The 20,116-nt window shown below is 54.8% G+C and overlaps 1 protein-coding gene across 1 annotated transcript in view; it reads left to right on the forward strand.

Annotated features, from left to right (window-relative positions):
* Positions 1–19,439, forward strand: part of CRACR2A (calcium release activated channel regulator 2A) — a 123,082-nt gene extending 103,643 nt beyond the window's left edge. The window contains exons 14-19 of the mRNA XM_045554569.1: positions 1,108–1,240; positions 6,758–6,839; positions 6,914–7,028; positions 14,588–14,689; positions 16,838–16,914; positions 18,370–19,439. Coding sequence (XP_045410525.1) covers positions 1,108–1,240; positions 6,758–6,839; positions 6,914–7,028; positions 14,588–14,689; positions 16,838–16,914; positions 18,370–18,454 — 594 coding nt within the window. The 3' untranslated portion in view covers positions 18,455–19,439. The remainder of the gene's footprint in view (positions 1–1,107; positions 1,241–6,757; positions 6,840–6,913; positions 7,029–14,587; positions 14,690–16,837; positions 16,915–18,369) is intronic.
* The last annotated feature ends 677 nt before the right edge of the window (positions 19,440–20,116 follow it).

Here is a 20,116-nt window from a genome sequence, read left to right on the forward strand (position 1 = left end):
TGGCAGAGTTTTTTAGTGTGGGCTTGGGTTTTTTTTAATTTAGTTTAATTTCCTGTAGTTGACCTTGGATTCCCCGCTAGGTACTGCATGGAATTGATTTCTCCCCAAAAGGCTGTTAATGGCTTTTCTCTGAAACTCAAGTACTGCTAATATGAGCTGCCACTCCATTATAGTATTTGCTCAATGAGAGGAGCTAATTCCCCCAAATCCACTTTTAAATAGATTCAAAAGAGCCTCCTCATTTGAGCAGGCAGCGCTGAGCCGGGCCTGCCGGCGAGATTCTGGGGAGCAGGCGGCTCGCGGGGAGGAACGATCGCTCTGCGCAGAGGACCCCGTGCTGCACGGGCGCCTGCCTCCGCCTGGGCTTGCATCGTGCCCTGAGGCGAGCTCACTCCCCTCTGGGCGTTAGTGTCCCAGCCCAGTGGGACAGAGCAGCAGTGACTAGCCCACAGGGAAGCTCCGCCAGGTGGGCTGGCGTCACAGCGTTTCCCAACTTACTGAGTGGGGACAGTCTCGCCTCAGTGGCCCAAGGACGATGGCGATGCCTAGGTGGAAGCTGATGGGCTGGGACAGAGAGCTCCTCTGTCCTGTGCAGGCTTCCAGCGATAGGGTAGAAATAAGAGGCTCCCTGTCCCAACCTGGGAGGTCTCTGGCCTGGGACACAGATGAGTCTTCTTTTTTCATTCTCTCCCGCTCACTGCCAAGCCCCCACTTGTCCTTGCCTATGTGGGGAGTCCCTGCCTCCTCCTGAGGCCCCACTTCAGAGTCCACTGTGGATCCTTGGCTCCTCCTCCATGCCCTGTAGCACCTGGAGCTCGGTGCTGTCCTTGCTGTTCCCATGCCTGCCTCCTCCCCCCGCCACACACCAGGGCCAGCCTGGCCTCAGCCCTGTGCCGCAGCAGGTGGGCAACAGGTGCTGGCTGGGTGGCTGTTCCTCCCCGCTCCTGCGGGTGCCAGAAGGAGCCTCCACGCCTGGCCAGGCTAACTGCATCCCGAGGCTGCCGCAGCCTCCCTGGTGCTGGTCGGGAGGCCCGTCCTCCGCCTCCCGTAGCCAGAGCAGGGCTGGCGACCGTGCCCAGCGGTTGCCAGACTGTCTGCCATCCACAGAAGGAGAGCTCTCCCTCCACCCCTGACCGGCTCTTCAAGGTCGTGTTTGTTGGCAATTCTGCGGTGGGGAAGACGTCCTTCCTGAGGAGGTTCTGTGAGGACCGGTTCTCCCCTGGCATGGCAGCCACTGTGGGTAAGTCCTCGTCCCTGAGCTGGGAAGGGAAGGGGATAAGAAGGAGGCCCAGGCTGGTAGGGACACTCGTGTCTGCTTTGTCAGCAGGGAGGCTGGGAGAGGCGGGAGAGCCCACTCCCCCGCACGCCGCTAGCTGCGGAGCTCTCTGCGTGTGATGGGCCCCTGACTGCTTTGTAAACCCAGCCCCGTGTGTGGAGCCAACGCTGGCAAAGGCAGATTTGAGGCCTTTCCCTCCAGTCACTCCCCTCCCCTGCCCACTCGTCCCCACTGTCCACAGGGCCCTGGGTCTTCGCGCTCCCCAGGACTCCTCCTGAGGCCATGCCTGGCCACCACAGCCCCCTGCCTTCCCGATGGCCTGCTGCCTCCTCCCTCCCCGCTCCCTGTGTGTGTGTGTGTGTGTGTGTGTGTGTGTGTGCACGCGCCTGTGTAGGCTGGGAGGGACAAGGCCAGCGCTCTGGATGGCTTCTTGTGCCCATCAAATCCTACCTGTCCCAGGCCTGCTGGGTGACAGCTGGAGTTAGTCACAGAAGCTCGTCAGGATCAGCTATTAATGGATGATCATGGCTTAATGTGTTCCTGCTCTTGGAGAACATTTTATTTAAATGGAGGCCTTTGATCCCTTCGCCCAAAGTCGCACATTGCACTGGAATGCGTGACAAGGCCCAAGGGCATATGGACCTTTCACTTCGACCAAGCTGAGTCACGCACCAAAAAATAGTTATAGTGAGTGGCTATTTCCCCCAGCTGATAAGTCAACTGTACTTGAAAATATGTGATCTGAGTATTTACCAAGAGCTTTTGTAGACATGGTTTCAGTCGATATTCATACCCCCGGGGAATGGGTATCGTTATCTGCCCAAAACACAGGTCAGGAAGCTGAAGCCCAGAGAGGTTAAGGGGGGCTTGTCCACACTCTCATCAGCTGGTTGGTGCTGACACCTGCCACCCCCCCACCTTCTAGTCCATTCCACGGTACCCCTGGCAACACTGAGCTGTGTGCACGTAGCACCCAATGGGTAGTGAGGACACTTTTCTGCCTCGGGAGGTGGGCAGAGGTGGGTGCAGGCAGAGTGGCTGCCGAGGTGCAGTAAGTCACCAGAAGTCCTGGCCCCACCTCTGAGCAGCTGTGCAACCTCAAGAGGACATGACCTCTCTTTGGGCTTCAGTCTTCTCTCCTCTGAGAAATGAGAGGTTTGAACTGGGTACCCCAAGACTGCTGCCACACCCAGGTCATCTTCGACCTTTGGCTGTCTGCCGAGCTGGCCTATAGGACAACTGTCTGTGCACAGAGCCCTGCCTGGAGACACTCCATTTTCTTTCTTTCTTTTTTTTTTTTTTTGAGACAGAGTCTTGCTCTGTCGCCCAGGCTACGGTGCTGTCGTGTCATCCTAGCTCACAGCAACCTCAAACTCCTGACCTCAAGTGATCCTCCTGCCTTGGCCTCCCAGAGTGCTAGGATTAGAGTCGTGAGCCACTGCACCAGCCTCCATTTTCTTCCTCTTCTCCTAAACTGGCCCTTCCAACATTTCACCTACGGACGCATCTCTCCCCGCATGCTCGTGTCCCATCCTAACCGCCAGGCCTTTTCCTCTACTGTTACCACATCTGGAACATCCTCCCCACTCCGCCCAGAGACTGAGAGCATCCCGAGATCCCAAGACAAGAAAATGGGCCCCTGATGGAAGGACAGAGTCTACAAACCAGGCCCAGAAGAGCCAGGCCCTGTGCAGCCTGAGCGAGCAGCAGCTGAGAGTGAGCTGAGCGAGGTGGTGCAGGAGGCAGCGGGCGGGAAGGAGACTGGCTTCCCTGGAGGACATTCCCGGGGGGAGGCCCCGGTCATGGCTCTAGCACAGGCCTGTGGGAGGCAGTGGGAGGGACAGCCAGGCCTCAGGCCCGCAAAGGCATGTCCCCCGAGCAGTGTGCATGTGACGTGCCTCTCCTGACAATGAAATCAGGGTCCGTTTGCATTTCCAATTTGTGCCCCTGAGATGCAAGGCTCTGAAAGACAGAAAATCAGACTAATCTGCACTTCCCAGGAGACCAATTATGGAAACACCTACAATTTAGGAAGGAGGAAAAAAATCGAAGTTTCCAAATCAGGATGCTGTTCATCACACTGCTCAACACATGCTGGCGCAGCAGCTCAAATTGGTTTCCAGGCCACACAACTGGCCTTGCTCTGGGACACGTGTCAGCAAGCAGATGTGCACCAGCCACGTGCAAATCGCCCCTCTAAAGAGATATAACAGCCACAGGGTCACAGCGCCCTAAGGCCAAATCAGGCCAACCGCACAACAGGGCTCTGGCCAGGCCCCTGTCAAGGGCAGCAGCCACTGCCCCATCCAGTGACAGGGATTCGACTGTTCTTTAAGGTCCACCTCCATCACCAGAGGGGTCCCACTGACTTGCTGGCTCCCACTGCCTCATGCGAGCGTGGTCCGTGCCGGCCCGTTGGCTTGTGTGTAACGTGAGTTGCTGCCCCGCAGCCGTGTGACCGGGGCATCCTGCCTCCACTCCCTTGTGACCCAGCTGCTCCTTCAGGAGCAGGTGCCTGGGTTCTGTGGGCATCCTGGAAACAGCAAATGATGGTTTTTGTAGAACACTAGAGCTGGGAGGAACCTCAGAAATAGTCTATTTCATTTTGTGAGTGTAATAGTCTCTCATTTTGTAAGTGAGAAAATTGAGGTCTTTAATCAGACTGATTTTTAGAGTTAACTAAAGCTCTCTAGAACCCAGGACTCCAAGTCCAGTGCTCGTTTCACTGCTCCACGTTGGTTCACAACCCCTCCCCCCTCTTTAAACCACAGGCAGAACCCAAGGTGTCTCTTCCAAACGCTGTCCCCAACAGGATGGCCTCTGTCCTTTCTTGGCCACTAGTCTGATTTCTATACTACGCCTCTTCTCTGCAGAGAGATCCCTACCCCAGAGCATTTTTCTCCGTGACAACTTGCAGTACTCCCTGCCCCCACATCCCTCCTTTTTTGTGACAGCTTGGGCCTATCTTCTTTGGAAAGGTGAATGTCACCTTCCTGGGGGCCAGCAGCCCAGCTCTGAGCCACGCCATGGCCCCAGCACGCTCCCCAGTGGCTCCTGACTTCAGCAGTCACTTAGGAACATTGCAGCTGCAAGCTGAGGGTCGCCTCCCTGTGATCTGTGGGTGCCACGGCGGAACTTAAAGAGAGAGCACCCAGCGTAGCCCCTGGAACCTCCGTCTCACCTCAGTCTACAGATGAGGAGAGAGAACCCCCCAAAATGAGGGGAGGTAATGCCACCAAGGTCACACTGCTGGTCGGTGGCAGAGCTGAGACAGGAACATAGAACAGCAGCCTGCTGACTCCTGGGAGGTTGGAACTGGCCATGGTCTTAAATCAGTCCCATCCAGGCCTCTGGTCCCACGTCACTCTGTGTTGCTGCGCCTGTTGGACCCTGGCATTGCTGACGTCACGTTTCCACGGCTGCCTCCCCCTCGCCACCTGTGTCCTCCCTGTGTCCTCACACCCAGCCTCGGGGCCTGGCCGAGGCGCGGAGAGAAGTACTTGGCGTGTCCATCGGCAAGTCTTACCCCTCGAGTCCCAGCACGGGCGCGTTTCCAGCACTCCTCGGCCCGCTGCAGGCCGTGCCAGACGCAGCTCCCCGCCTCCGGCAAAGCACCTCGCCAGCGAGCAGAGCAAGAACGCCGAGGGCAGCCGAGACCCCGCCGCCCCAGCAGCACCACCTGCCCCTCCGTCTGCGAGCCTTGGCAGAAGCAGAGGGCTCTGTCCTCGGGGGATCTGGCCCTGAGGGCGTTGCCCGTGCTGGGCTTTCTCCCGTGTTGCCAAGGAAGCAGGCAGCCCCTCCGCTTCTAGCGAGGAGGAAAACACCCTTAGATTCGGCTCCCAGCCATTGTAACCTGTGTAGCTGGGAGCACTGAGCCCCGGCTTTCCGGTTAAATGAAGCCACGGTGTCCTGTGCCCGATGGGCTGCTGTGACGAGAGTGGGGAGCCCCAGAGCTGGCTTGGCAGCACCCCCCAACTGCTGACAGCTTGGGCAAGGCACGACCACTCTCATCTCCTGCCTCCTCGTCTCTCAGCGGCGTGTGTTTGTGTGTGTGCATGTGTGCACGCACGTGTGTGTGCAGCTAACTCTCATGTGGATGTCAGGGGGACACCGCGGATGGAGCCACGGCACACGGAAACACGGGAAACGTAAAGCAGTCTACTAACGGGAGAGATCGCGCTGTCTCAGCCCAGACGGACCCGTGCCTCTCTCTGTCCCTGTCTGTGAAGCAGAGGGCCCTAGACTCCCTGCTGGTCCTGACATTCTGGAAGGGGATGATCCTCCCACTCCACTCACAGGTCCTTAATGCACTAGCCTTTGCCTGGCGACAGTGGCTGGGATGACCGTGTCCATTCTCTGCCTCTTTGTTATGTTTTGTCTCCTGTGTCTCTGTCTGTCCAAGCTGCTGGTGCTGTTTTCTGTCCTGAGCCCTCCAGGGTAAGGACCCCAGAGGCCTTTCTGAAGGTTGGAGGCCTTAGAACTTTCTAAAGTTCTAAGATCCAGTACCTTAAGGAGGGAGGATTTTTGATCATCTTTATGCATTTGTGAACATTCTTACAGGATGCCCAAGAAAGGAAATGTCTGTATCAAAGCACCTGTATTAAGGTCCCTATCTCTGAGGGCTGCTGTGGGGTACAGAGTGCATTTCACTGTTTCCTGTCTCTGGGGTTGAGGTCTCCGGGTAGAGTCATGCCCCTGGGGAGATGACTGAGCAGCCCAGTGGGGGGACTAGGAGCTCCAAACCCCTTCAAGGGCAAACCTGGCCTTTGATTCCCTCGCTCCCCCTCTTCTTCTGTCCCTTCCTCTGCTGCCAGCCCCGCCCCTCCCCCTGCTCCACGTGCCTATGAATTGGCTGAGGAGGTCTTAAAGCATGACCCAGCCCCCCAGGATATTTGAATTTAATTAGGGGCACTTTGAAAGGATTTTAGACAAAAAAGAAAGAAGCAAGAAAAAGAAAGAGAAAGGAAGGAAGGAAGAAAAGAAGGAAATAGTGAGGGAGAGAAGGAAAGAAGGAAGGAAGGAAGGGAGGAAGGGAGGGAGGGAAGGAAATAAATTTGGGGACAGTCTTTCCTCCTCCTCCATCTTCCCAGTGAGGAGTGAATTCCTGGGTAACGGCAGTCGCCTTTGCATCAGCATCCTGCCTGTGTGTGTGTGGTCTGACCCGATCCTTGCACCGTGCGCCTCGCATGGCAGTGTGCATACTGATGACGTCACAGCGAAGAACCTGCAGCTCAGACAGGCTAAACGGTTTGATCAAGGTCCCACAGCCAGTCAATGGCAGAGATGGGATCAGGACTGAGGTCAGATGCCTCCCTGTCCAGTGCTCTGTCCGAGTCCCACATTCCCTCCAGGGAGCTGCACCGGGAGGGCTGTCACCCTGGGCCTGACGTGATTCCAGACACGTTGGAAGCACCATTCCCCGACTTAGAAGTGAGCTGCCTCTGGCCCAGGGCAGCCTGACAGGCCCGTTCCACCTCGCAGGCATCGATTACCACGTGAAGACGGTGAGCGTGGATGACTCTCAGGTGGCCCTGCAGCTGTGGGACACGGCCGGGCAGGAGAGGTGAGGCGCCGCCCCTGAGCCTGGGCTCCAGAGGGAAGGCCGGGCGCCCCCGACCCATGGCCCTTCCGTGGCAGGTATCGTTGCATCACCCAGCAGTTCTTCAGAAAGGTGGATGGTGTCATCGTCATGTACGACCTCACAGCCAAGCAGTCGTTCCTGTCAGTGCGGCAGTGGCTGAGCAGCGTGGAGGTGAGTTGGCGACCTTCCCAGGACACTTGTGCTCAACCGCCAGTTCCCCTTCTTCTCTGCCCGTCCCCCGCCAGCCTCTGCACTGTGACTCAGAACTCTCCTTCTCCAAACCATCCCGTCCGTCTGTCTGTCCGTCCAGGTTCCCAGTACCTGGCCGGTTCCTGAGCATCCGGAAGTGACCAAGACAGACACTGTCCCTGCCCTCATGCAAAGAGGGGACATGAGAAATACAGATGACACTAATAATTGTGTCACGACTGTGTGCTGTGAGTGGGATTGGATTGGGGGAGAAGGTGCGGAATGGAGTGTCAAGGAAGGTTCCCCTGAGAAATCAGCGTCTAAATTGAGTCACGACTGAATTCTTCCCTCATTCTCACCACCACCTCCCGGCCCGTGCGGCTGTCTGGCTCCCGTGGGCCGCCTGTGCCCTGCCTGGGAGCCGCACACGCGGTGTCTGGGGCTCCTGTCCCAGCCCTTCACACAAGGTGGGCTCAATCCGTCATGCGAGGGCTCCAGGCTCACCCGAGACCAAGGTCTCAGCAGGGCTGGAGAGCAGCTATGTTCCCTTTGCCTTCGGGATTATCTGTCCGACCCTCCTTTCTTGACCCTTCCTTGCAGTGTGTTGCTTTGTGCGCACTTTCTACTTCTGACCATCTGCCTGTTCTCCTGCCGCTGCAGCTCAGCTTCGCAAAGCCGAGGGCAGTGTGGACAAGCCACTTGCTGCTTTGACAGGGCCTCGGCTGGTTCCTCCACAGAGCAGTGGAATAGGATGTCCCAACCCCTCTGCCAACAGGACTCATCATCTGTTCACATACTTGCTCAAAACACTGCCAGGCGCTCTCCTAGGACCTGGGGGTTCTGGTGGTGAATGGAAGAGACAAAGTTCCTGCCTTTGTGGAGCTTGTGTTCAACTCTCTGCTCCAGGCCCAGGAGAGCTTGCGTGCCCTGTCCCTTCCTTACCACAGTGTTGTAGATCACGTACTTGCCGGCCTGCATGCCCTGCTGGGCGCTGGGCCCCCCGAGAACAGAAGCTGCGTCTTTCCCACGGTGACCCTGGTGCTGTGGATGGTACCATATTGCAGAACACTAGAGCTGTTAATTTCCTCATCCCTTTTGCCCTAAGATCCGAGATCTCACCCCACGGAATCTGTTTCTCTCGCAGTTTTACCGCCGAGACCACTCGCTTTCTCCACTGTCAATCGAGTCCTTCTAGCCACCAAGAAAAACAAGAAACAGTACGGAAGCCAGACTCAAGGGTTTCTCAGAAATTTTTTTAGTACAAATTAGTACACAAAATTGACTCGCCTGAAACACTTACAACTGAGAAAACACAAGTGTTGGAAGGTAGTGGATGGTCCATACACCGAGCTGGTAATGGAAGCCAATGGTGTGAGTAGAGCTGGCAGTAATTCCTATTTAAACTTTGCAATTTATGACATGATTTTTTTTCTTTATTTCCTTTCTGTTGTTGTTAGCAGCAGGTTTCTTCCTCACAGAGGTCAAGGCCAGGAGAGACTGTAGGGATGACCTAATCCAGTGGTTTCCAGACTTCCTTCCTTGGAGCCTGGAACCAGACTGACAGGCCCCAGAGGCTGGGGCAGGCTGGGGAGGTTTAGTGGTCACAGTCCTGGGCCCCTCACCCCTGTCTCAGCCAGAGCTGCCCTGCTCACTTCAGCTTGTAGATTGGAGGTCCAGCTACAATTTTGTTGGACAAAAGGGTTTGCCTTTGAAAATCACCCATCTAGTGCAGCCATCTCACTCAAAAGTGGAGAAATTGAAGCCCTAACTCGAGGGTCACCTGTTTTTCCCCTGCCACAAACATTTAATTGCCCCTAAATATCCAAATTTTGGTATATATCAGAGCTGGGCAGAGGCAGTCCAAGTGGTCTGGGATTAATGGGAATGGATGGAGACAAAGTTACGGAACCACGCTCCCTGCCATCATTAGGGAGTGTAGTTTCTAAGGCTCCTGTTTCACACAGACAGCCCACGTCTAGCAGGAGAGGGGCAATATCAGGTTGAATTTGGTGGTGGAGGTAAAGAAATCGCAGCAGGCCATGACCACAGTGTGAACTATGCGTTTAGTCAGAAATGTTCCTTGGTGGGACAGGACTGCAAAGTACCGTCAGTGTGTGGCTGCTAAGACGCCGGTGGAAGCTCTGGTGCATCTGTGGGCTCGGAAAGCCAGACTGGAGCGGCAAATCCATGCACGGTTAACCCAGAGTTGTCTGTGTATAGATGGTGCTTTTCCGTATAATTTGTAGTTTGAGTTTTTTTCTTTTTTACAATTTTAGCAGAAGATATAGTTAAACTCTAAATGATGACTTTAAACCTAGATGAATTTCAGGATCACCTGTCAAGCTTTTAAACAAAACAGATGCCAGGGTCTTCTCTCCCAGATAGAATGATTCGAGGCCCAGAAAAAAAAAAATTAACGGCTCCCCGGGGATTTTGATTCTCAGCCACTGGGGTCCCCAGACTAAATATTAATAAGCACTTCTTGAACTCTAACAGATGTGGCAGCCTCCTGGGGATCCTGCTAAATGCAGACTCTGACCCACAGGTCTGGGCTGGGCGCTGATTCTGCGTTTCTAACAAGTCCTCAGGGGAGGCTGATGCCACCGGTCCAGGGACCACCCTTCAGTAGCAGGGCTCCGAGTCATGTTCAAGGATTCTCCTTCACGGAGACTTTACTGAGCACTGACAGCATGTCCAGCACTCACTAGGCACCTGCAGGACTCGGGGCACCAGCCCAGGAAACGCATTCCGTTCAGTGGCACGGGGTTGCCGGAGCACGTGCCGGAGGCTGTGTCAAATGGCAGAGCGTGTGTGGCAGGTGTGGAACGGTGGCATCATAAATGCAATCATTCTCTGATTCTTGAAAAGCTAAGTCATTCTGCCTTGGCAACCAGCAATCAGGGGTGTCAGGTGATAGATTAAAACTTGACACCTAATTTGATCTGAGGGGAACTGAAAATAATAAGTGCTTTATATTTGTGGAGCGCCTTATTTTTCCAAAGAGCTCTGAGCACTTCACCAGCTCCCTCACCTGGAAGGGAGGGTGGAGCGGCTTTAATAATGGTCTTCCAGGTTCTGGAGCGTTTGCTTCAAGTGCACGGTGGCCAATGGCTCTCAGTGCCCTTCCTCCCCACACCTAAAGCAACATGAGACAAAAGGGCTTCCACTGCGTACATGCCGTACGTGGGAAAGGCGGACTCCTGGAAGAGCTTGTGTGGGACAGGAGCACGTGCTTGGGGGAGGTAGTGGAGCTCCCTGAAAAGGAGTTCCTGCCATCCCGGCCCGCCACTTGCTGGCAGTAAGCCTTTGGCTGATCGTTCAATGAGGGAGTGGGCCAATGCTCTGAAGGGCTCCTCCTGGCCCCCAATTCTACGGTGTACGTCATTTGACTCTCCCAGTGGGCCCAGGGTGGAGCAGGAGTGTGTATGGAGGGAGGACCCTGGGGGATCCTTCTAGTCCAGAGAGAACCAAAACCCTTTGGTGCAAGAGAATACCCACCCTGCTTGATGCGGTGGGAAGGTCCTGCTGTCACCATTGCTCTCCTACCCCTCCCCAGCTGGGCAACTTTACATCACCTGCAGGCCTTCTGCAGAAGAGGCCCATGCTGGGCCACACTCACTCTGTGCTGATTCTCCTGGGTACTGTATGAGAAGTCACCGAAGTTAGTCATTCCTGCCAACTCAGCATTTCCAACCCTCCCTCACTTCCTTGGCAGACCCTTTGGGTGGAACTGGTTTAACCATTCCAGTGTGGAGAAGAAACCAGTCAGGCTGTAAAGGCTCCATGTTTGACCACGGGGCACACTGAACATCGGAAGACTTCGGGGCCTGTGTCAGGCAGAGAAAATAGCTCTGGTACAAGCCTGTACGGGCTGGCATCTCCCCCAGATCCAGATTGTTGGTCCCCAGTGTCTGCGGTCCTGGGATGCTGCACTTCTTGTTCAGATCCTTTTGTCATTCTGATAGCACCATGTTGTTAGGCCTGTAAATCAAGAAAGTGAAGGAACTGTCTCTGGGCTGGAAAAAACTTGGAGATTAATCTAATGTAACCTTTTGTTTTATATGGAAGAAAATCTTAAGACCTAAAAAGAGGAAGTGACTTGTCTGAAGGAACCCACAGCTTGTCAGTAATCAGCCAGATCTAGAATCCGGGACTTTGCCACCGTGCTGTGCTTGTCTCTTGTCCCGTGCTCCGTGACTAGAACCTGCTATTGAAAAACAAGGGTTCATTTCTTTTCCAGTCCTTCTCACTTCTGTCTCAAAGCAGAGCCGTCCTTCAGCTCAAGGGGGCCTGGCCCACTTCCCTCTCCCTCCCTGGGCTGCTAGCGAAATCTCTTTCTGTGATCTTTGTCATTGGTGACAAGGTACAGCATGGAGCAAAAAATAGCAGTTTGATTTTTTTCCCACGTTCCAAGTTGAGCTTGAAGTGCTGGCAGTTTAAAACGAACTACACAAATAAATCTTGTTTTGACTCATAGTCCAGGGGGTGGATAAATATGGAAACCCCCAAGATATAATTTTGCAGTCATTTTTTTCTTACCATAACTGCATGCTTTAATGTGCTGAGAAATTTTTTGTTCTGGCTCCAGAGAAATAGCAGCACTATCCCAGCTAAGTGCTTTTTCATGCCTCCCAGCAAATAGATATTAAAACACACACACAACCAACCAAACCCAACAGCTGCACATTCTGAGCTGAATGCCAATCCTCTGCTCCAAGTTGACAGCTCTTGTTATTTAAAGTCAGAGATGGGTGATCTTTTGAATTTCAACAAGTCTGTCTTCCAACAAGCTCAAGTTCAGAGAAAGGCAGCTAAGATAATTGAAGGTGTAGGGAGGGTTCTCGGTTAGAGGGTCATAGAACAGAAACCGGCTTTAGAATAGAGACTCAGAAAGGAGACTTGTCCACGCTCAGACAAATGACACGGAGAGACGGAGACAGAGCCAGGGCACAGCTCACATCTCATAAAGAGAGACTGTGTGCCCAGCTAGGGGGCTGAGATGTCTTCCCCCTGACCTGTCATGCCTGTGGGGTTGGAACAATATCAAGGGAGGTTGGGCAGACCTGAGACTTGTTCTCCCCATCCCCAGCGGCTTGAAGGAGGTGCACTTTGGACTTTTAAAGGGAAGTGTTGCTTCATATAGTAGGTAATTATGAGCATCTTTGTGCCAAGCAGTACACAGGCTGAAAACCCAGTTAGGTATGAGGAAGGGACAGGATTAGGCAGATGGCTGAAGACTTCTGGGGTCAAAGTCAGAAAGGACCATGAGACACACCTACGCCATCAAGAGCTCCTCTCCACGCTCCGGCATCAGAGGCTGATCTCGGGCCGGGGTGGTGACGACTGCCCGTGATACTTAGCACACTCCCTGGCCTCATGTGTGTTCTCTGTCTCTCTCTCTCTCTCTTTTTGGCAAATCTTTGGAGATGGGCCTAATTCTCCTTTACCAGTGGTAGGCCAGGCCCATGCGAGAGAAGTGGGCTGTCCAGAGTGGCTGTGTGAGAGAGGAACAACGCGAGAAACAGAAACCGCAGCTTCAGCTGGGTGCTTGGCTTTTTTTCTGCTCCTTCTAAGCTCCTTTATTTGTATATCCAGGAATTGCTTTGTTAAAAAAAAAAGAAAGAAGAGGGCTGCCCTTTCTTCTCCCAGAGGCAGCACTGCAGTCGTGGGGCGCAGGGCCCAGATGTGGGGCTTGTGACTCATTTCCTAGCTCGTCCTGTCTGATCATCCGGTCTCCGTCACCCCCTTTGCAAGTGAGGAAACCGAAGCCATCACCCGTTCCAAATAACAACAAAATCCGGGTTAGGATTCTGCTCTGGGATCTCAAGTCTGATGCTCATATTTTCAGAGTTTCCATGTCAAGAAATCCCACAAGCCTTAGTCATTCCTCACACATAAATCTACAAATATCTCTCTCTCCTGTGCTCTAAACAGCACGCTGTTTGGCCCACTTCCCTGCTTCCTCCTCTTTTCCTCCTTTTCTGCGACAAACTCTTGCACAAGTATTCTGTGGCGCCGCAGAGAAGGGGGTGTTCCCATTAGTCCAGGCTGTGGCTGAGGGGGCCGCGACCGCTGGCTGTGCCGTGCGTGCTCACGGTCGAGTAACTGGCACGCGACACCGTCCACTCAGCGCCTCGCCTGCGGCGTCCCGAGTCTGGTCCATTTCTGACGGGTCGAGACACGAGATCTTGTGGTGCCTCCAAGGCATTAGTGCAGACAGTAATGACCATCTTACCTGTGGGTTCCGTCTTTAGAGAGTTCTAGTTAATAGGATACTGGGTAGCAGAGATTTCATTGGAAATAAGAATCGAGAGGAAAAGATTAGAGAACCGTGGACGCATACACTGAAGAGTCCTCATAATGCAGCGCCTTTGTTGTCGAATGTTCTTTTGGAGCCTCTAAGCCTTAACTTTCTCCTTTAGTAAGTGAGAATTTCTCCCTCTATTGAACTGCAATAAAAATGAATGTGCAGATTAAGGAAGCATGGAGGCTTAATTTCAAATGTCATTTCATCCGAACTTAAAGTGGGTGTTACTGCCAGAGGGACCCCGACATTCGAGATGCTGAGGTAAAGCAGCTGCAGTGTTGGCAAAACCAGAAGTGTCTATTAGCCTCTGTTACCCCGCAGCCCCCTCTGCCTATAAAACATTTAGCTACAGTGAATAACTATTGGTTACCAAATTATGGTTAAAAGGCCCTAATTAAATATTTCAAAAAGTGAAAATAAAAGCCTTCTTACATGTGAACATGTGCGTGTTTGCGGGCTGAATAGCTGCGCCGGCCCCCTGTGCACCCTGAGGGAGGCACCGTGAGGTGTCCCCTTCCCGGGGAGCACGGGGACCCAGTGCGGGCCCGGGCTGGCGTGCCACAGCCGTTGGAGGAATAAACAGGGCGGCACCTTGAATGAGCCCTCGACTGTTGGCCCGAAACCACAGCCGCTGTGGCCACACGGTGCTGCCTCACAGAGGGCTTTCTCCGGAGCCAGAGCACCAATGACGGGTCTGTGGTGCCCACCTGCGACAAGGCACACAGCAGTCACTGCGGAGCACTGCGGGCTCAGGACCGGGAAGCAGATTTGGCTCCAAGCCGCAGGGAGCCTCCAGCACAGCTCCAGAGCACGTGCATTGACACCCTTGGTTCGCCAGACTAAATGTGCTCACCTAGGAATGCCCTCAGGGTGCTGTGAGCCCTGGCGAAGGACACTGGTCCATCCGTGTCAACTGTGCCCTCCTCCTGCTACCTGCTCCCCAGCACACCTGGGGACCTGCCATTCCATCCCAGGGCAATGGGGAGGGGGCCAGTCATGGCTCAGAGGGGACTGGGAGACACCGGGGGCAGGCCTCCAGCACTTTGCAGAAGCGTGGTGAACGGAGGCTCCCAGAGAAGGTGGCTGTCCTTTTTAGCTTTTGGGGTAACTCGGTTATGGCCTGGCCTGTTGTGGCAGCAGGGGATTCTCAGGCCCGGTGGCGTCTGTCCAGCCATCACTGTACTTGGGGCTCCCTTGGGGATGCTCTCTCAGTCGAGGACTGTCTGTTCTGCAGGAAGCTGTGGGAGACCAGGTTCCTGTTCTTCTGCTGGGCAATAAGCTTGACAATGAGAAGGAGCGGGAAGTCCCTCGGGGCCTTGGAGAGCAGCTGGCCAAGGTAAAGGGAGCATCTCCACCACTTGGGAGGAGAGAGTGGGGCAGGGAGGGCAGGGGGCGTGTGCCCCGAGCCGGGTGGGAACCTGCTCTGGAAGCTGCATGGGAGGAAGCAGCTGGGCAGGGTGGGTGTCTGGGCATCACAGGGACAGCCCAGCGCCTGTGCAGGTGGGTCTTCCCACAGACTGCAAGGCAGAGTTGGTTAGGGACCAGTGGGGGACAGGGGATTATCCTAAACTCTCTTCCTTGGAACCCAGAATTATAAATTCTAAGATGGAGAGAGGTTATTTATTGCAATCCCCCTCTGACACTCGGATCCCGTGAGCTATATTCGCTTGGTCCCCCCTGGGGATGAAGAACTCACTATCTGCAAGGCAGTGTGTCCTTCCTTGGACCACTCTGTTCGAGAATTATCCTTTCTGTCAAGAGTGAGCCTGCAAGCCTCGAACTCAGCACAAACACAGGAGAGGCTCTGGGAAACCTGCCGTTCACATAAGCATCAGCCTCTGGCCCAAGAATGGAGTCAGCGAGTCTTCGTGGCAATCGGGCAACAGGACAGAAGCTCCTGGGCCTCCTTTACGGCCTCAGCATCTGGTTTTCACGGAACCGTGTGTCTCGGAGGCCGGGCTGCCTACCAGCCCTGCGACTCCATGATTCTCAATGTGCCAGCCCTAAACAGCCACGTATGAGCTCAGAGCCTGGGAAAATGAGCGCAGATGGTAAGATTCAAGGAAAAAGGAGCAAGAATGGCCCGTGGCTTTGTGGAAGGTCCCTGGACAATTCCACATCCACAATTCCAAAATCCAACAGGCTCTGAAAACAGAAAGGTCTTTTGCATTATATCTGGCAGAAAAATCTGGCCAGAAATGACGTGAGGCTATTTATGGTCTTTACCTCACTTTGAGTGACTATTTAAATGTCTCACTGAAGAAATATGAATATGTTTGGTCATAAGATGCTGTCCTAAACCCACTGAGGGTATTATATAATACATAGTAATACATGTATTGCCTTGCTAAAATTCAAAAATTCTGGATTCCAAAATACATCTGAATTTCAGGAGTCAGATTCCAATGACCCCAAAGCTCATCAGTGGTGGGGCCAGAACTGGAGGCTGGAAAGCAGCCCTGTCTTCAGTTCTGAGTCCTGTGCCCTTCTCTCCACCCCCCCCCAGGGGGGCCTCTACTCTTTGACGGACTGACCTGGAGTCTGGGTCTGACAGTGTGGACAGGGAGAGCTGGAGCCCGTGGGCCTGATGGCGAGGGCAGAGGATGGAGCCGTGCCCGGTGCCGAGGGCAGAGGATGGAGCCGTGCCCGGTGCCAAGGGCAGAGGATGGAGCCGTGCCTGTGGGGTGGGTGGGGACGCTCTGGCAGAGCCTCCTGAGCTGCACCACCGAGGCCCCTCTCAGCTGGCCTGCGTCCCCACAGGGCATCGGCCTCCAGGAGAGGCCATCTAGAAGCACGGGCTCGCTGCCGCCGGCACGTGGCAGGGAAGCAGTGGTCTGTGCACGGGAGTGAAGAATGGAACACGCCGAGCCGGGCCGAGAGCGCGCCCCCTGTGCACTCAGCATGGCCACATCCCATGGCGTGCTGGACAGTCGTCCCGCGCACTGGTGCTCACAGCCCGGGCGGGTGCTGACGCAGAACTCCTGCTGGAGTGCCTGCCGACAGCTGCCCCAAGGCCCACACAGTGCCAGTGTCCTGGGGAAAGCATACTGCTGGGAGCCCTGCCATTAACTAAACACACGATCCCAACAGGCCAGCCACGCGCCCTCTCTGGCCTCAGTCTCCCCGCCTGTGAAGTGGGAAGGATATTGCCTGCCCCAGCCTTTGTGTCTTTGACCGCACTGCCGGGCTGGCGTAAATGTGGAACGAGCACGTACACACTCAGGGATAATCTGAAGAAATACAAAGTGGCACTCAGACAGCGTATGGTTTTGTTGTTTCACAGCTGTTACGGCTCACCTGGGAGGTGGTTACAGAACCTGCGTTAGGAAGGGGCCTGTGCAGACAGAAGTCAGCCGTGCACAGTGAGGAGGGCCGGCAGCAGGACGGGGGCCTGCAGGCAGATGCAGACAGGGTCTCCCACCACCCCCAACCCCCCTCGCTCCCCCTGTGCCCTTGTTGTATCCTCTCTGTTTTATGATTCTAGGAGAACAATCTGATCTTCTACGAATGCAGCGCCTACTCGGGTCACAACACCAGAGAGTCCCTGCTGCATCTAGCCAGGTAAAGAGACACACTGACCAGGTAAAGTAACTCTGCCTGGGCCAGCTGGGCCGGCCGTGGGGGAGGCCCTGCGATTTCCTCCGCCCAGACCTCGCCTCTGGGCCCCTTCCTCCCTGTCGGCCTGGCACTCTGAGTGCAGGCGAGGCGGGCCAAGGCCTTTGTGTGGGATTTCAATGGTCAGGGGTGGCCTTCTGAAACACAGTGATGATGAAAAAGAAAGCGCCCCTGCCTGTCACCCCACTTCAGTCTTCTAGTCATAAAGGCAAGGCCGCCTTTTCCCAGGGATTCTCTTTGTAAATGCAAATCCTCCCGGGAAAGGTCAGATCACAGGGCCCTGACACTGGCTAATGTCTTAGCAGGGATTCGTTGGCAGCCAGCTGGGAGCAAGAAAGGTTATAATATGGATGGTGGGTGGGGGGGCAGGAAGCAGAGCAAGGAGGGGGAATCAATCAGAGGTAACCAAGGTAATGGTGTGAAAGGAACAGTCACGTGGACAGACTGACTCCTTAAGGCTCCGCCCGCACCAGAAGCTAAGAATGCAGAACCACACTGGGAACCACTGTCAGTACTTAGGCATTCATGTCACTCCATCCATCCATCCATCAATCCAGCAAATACTTAGCAGTGCCCAGTTTGTGCTCAGCACTTGTTCTGGGGCATTTAAATATTTTTATTTGAGTAATTAAGAACCTAGAACAACTCCTCTTTGCAGTAGAGAGGTTATGGGGTACCATGAGGAAAAGTTCTAGGCTTTTCTCTGCCACTGACTCCCTGGGCAAGTCACCCTGCCTCTCTGCACTTTGTTGGTAACACAGGAACATCAGTCACACCTTCCTTCCCCGCCCACTCACAGGTGGCTGTGAGAATGAAAGAGGATGCTTGAGGTGACAGCACTCTGCAAGTGTAAAGCAGAGACGAGGGGCTTGCCATAATTTGTGTCCCTCACCTCCTACACTTAATCTGGGGCTGTGGCCACACGGCGCAGCCTTTTGTAGAGTTAACCGATACATTCTGGAGCCTCTCCTGTGTGCCAGTTACTGCACTAGGCTGTGGAGGCACAGAGACAAAAGACATAGTCTCTGTCTTCAAGCAGCTTGTTCTCTGATGAAGGTGACAGCCAAGGAAGCAATGAATTATGATGTTGGGTAATGGGGTTATGGCAGAGGAAGGGTCAGAGTATGTCAGGGGCACTTAGGCCAACCCAGAGGATCAGGGGAGGCTTCCTGGAGGAGGTGTCTGGAAGGATCCATGCTGACTAAGCTCTCTGGCTTTACAATCATAGTCATGCACCCATCCTGCCCAGGGGGAGATGTTCAGTACTCTCTCGATGCCTTGGCGAGGTTGCTTTCTCTCCATATTGCCCAGATATTGCAAGCTGAGCGTGGCTGGTCCAGGCAGCCAGCTCCCAGTCTAGCAACTTCTCCACTACCGACACCATCCTTCCCACTCCCCCAGGTTTCTCAAGGAGCAGGAAGACACGGCGAGGAAGGACACCATCCAGGTCAGCCACGCTGCCAAGAAGAAGTCCTGCTGTGGCTGACAGGAGGCCTCTTGGGACTGTCCCCACCCAAGCCTGAGGTCACAGGGCGACCTGCACACAGGCTCCTGCATGGATGCCACCCACCAAGGCCCACCGAGACCTTTGTCCTTGTCAGTCACTCACCTCCCCCGAAAGGAAGGGAAGCACATCCCGTCGGGAGAGCCGCGCTCGGGGCAGCTGGCGTCTTGTCTCCCTTCCTCTCTCTGGACCCCGGATGCCCAGCCCTTTTGTACTGTTTTTTCTCCAGCTTGGTTTCCTGGGGGAAAGAAACAGATGGATTATTCCAGAAACGCCACCATGTGCCTTCTCCACCTCCCTTCTCCTCGCCTTGCCCTTAGGAGCCTCAGCACTGCCGTTGCCGTGGCAACCGTGCAGGGCCCGACTTGCTGCTCCCTGCAGGCCAAAGACACACCATTCAGGTGATGCCGGGTACTTTGTCTTGCTTTGCTCCGTTCTCCGAAGGCCGAAGGGATGCTCCTGGTACATGTTTCATGGACCGGGAGACCCCGGAGTTGTTGCGTGAAGCCACCCAGGCCATCCGCATCCCACTCCGCCCCCCCAGTCCCAGCGTTGGCGCCCTCCCGGCAGTCCCCCACCGCGTCTGCCCCCCGGCTCTCTGCCACGTGCAGCCTTTCCTCCTCACCCCACCTCCAGCCCAGACTCCAGGGTGGACCGTGGGTGACAACTGTGCGCCTGGGGTGAGGGCGAGGCTCACTTCCTGCTTGACTTTGAGAGATGAAAAGAAAACTGGTGGAAAAACCATCTGCTGCTACACAGAGCGACCATTTCTGGAGGGTATAAATAAGGTATATACAGCTCTATAAAAGCCATTTTCTAAGTGTTTCTCAAAATAGCTCTTCGAAAAATCGTACATGATGATTAGCGGGGTAGATTGACACGCAGGCAGTGAGGCCCAACACGAGGTCCACAGTTACTGACTTCATTTTATTTTATTTTACTTTATTCCAGAAGACAGTATTTAAAAAAAACAAAGTGTGGCTGTGATGGTGCTGGTGTTGAAAAGGGAGCAGAGAGTAGCCGCGGGCCTCAGCACCCCCCGACCGCACCAGCACAGGCCACTTGGACCGAGGGAAGGATCTGGGCCCCGGGGACTCCTGCAGCCGGGGTGGCGAGTGCCCGGCGAGCTCCGGCATGGCCGGCTGGCTGTCAGGGCACTCTTGCCATGGGCGGGAAGGTGGATGAAAATACCACCAAGATCACTGCTAATTACAAATTCTAGGGCTGCAGACCCAGCCCCCCACAGGAAAGTGGGGTCCACACCCAAGTGGGGTATACAGAGAGGGAGAGGGGCAGAGAGTGTCCACTGGCCTCCAGGAAGATGGATGAAGACAACCCACATGTAGCCACACGACAGGGGAGAAGCCACTGGCCGGAGTCCCGAGGAGTTTCTTCCTCCCAGACCTTAAAAAGAGTCAGAGCCCCCAGAGGCCACCAGGCAAGTGCCCGCCTCCTGTTGCAGACTTGTCTCTCTCATGCAGCGCCTGCAGGGACCAGGGGGCCCATGGAGGGTGCCGAACAGAAACGAGGACTGGGCGCCAGGAGGCGTGCAGTGCCCTTGGCGAGCCAGCTCCCGCCTGGGCTCCCACCTCGGTAAAGTGAGTGGATGGGCTGCCTGCTGCTTCGGGCTCTTCCCACTCATGC

Source organism: Lemur catta, chromosome 6 (genome assembly GCF_020740605.2).
Source record: "Lemur catta isolate mLemCat1 chromosome 6, mLemCat1.pri, whole genome shotgun sequence".
NCBI lineage: Eukaryota > Metazoa > Chordata > Mammalia > Primates > Lemuridae > Lemur > Lemur catta.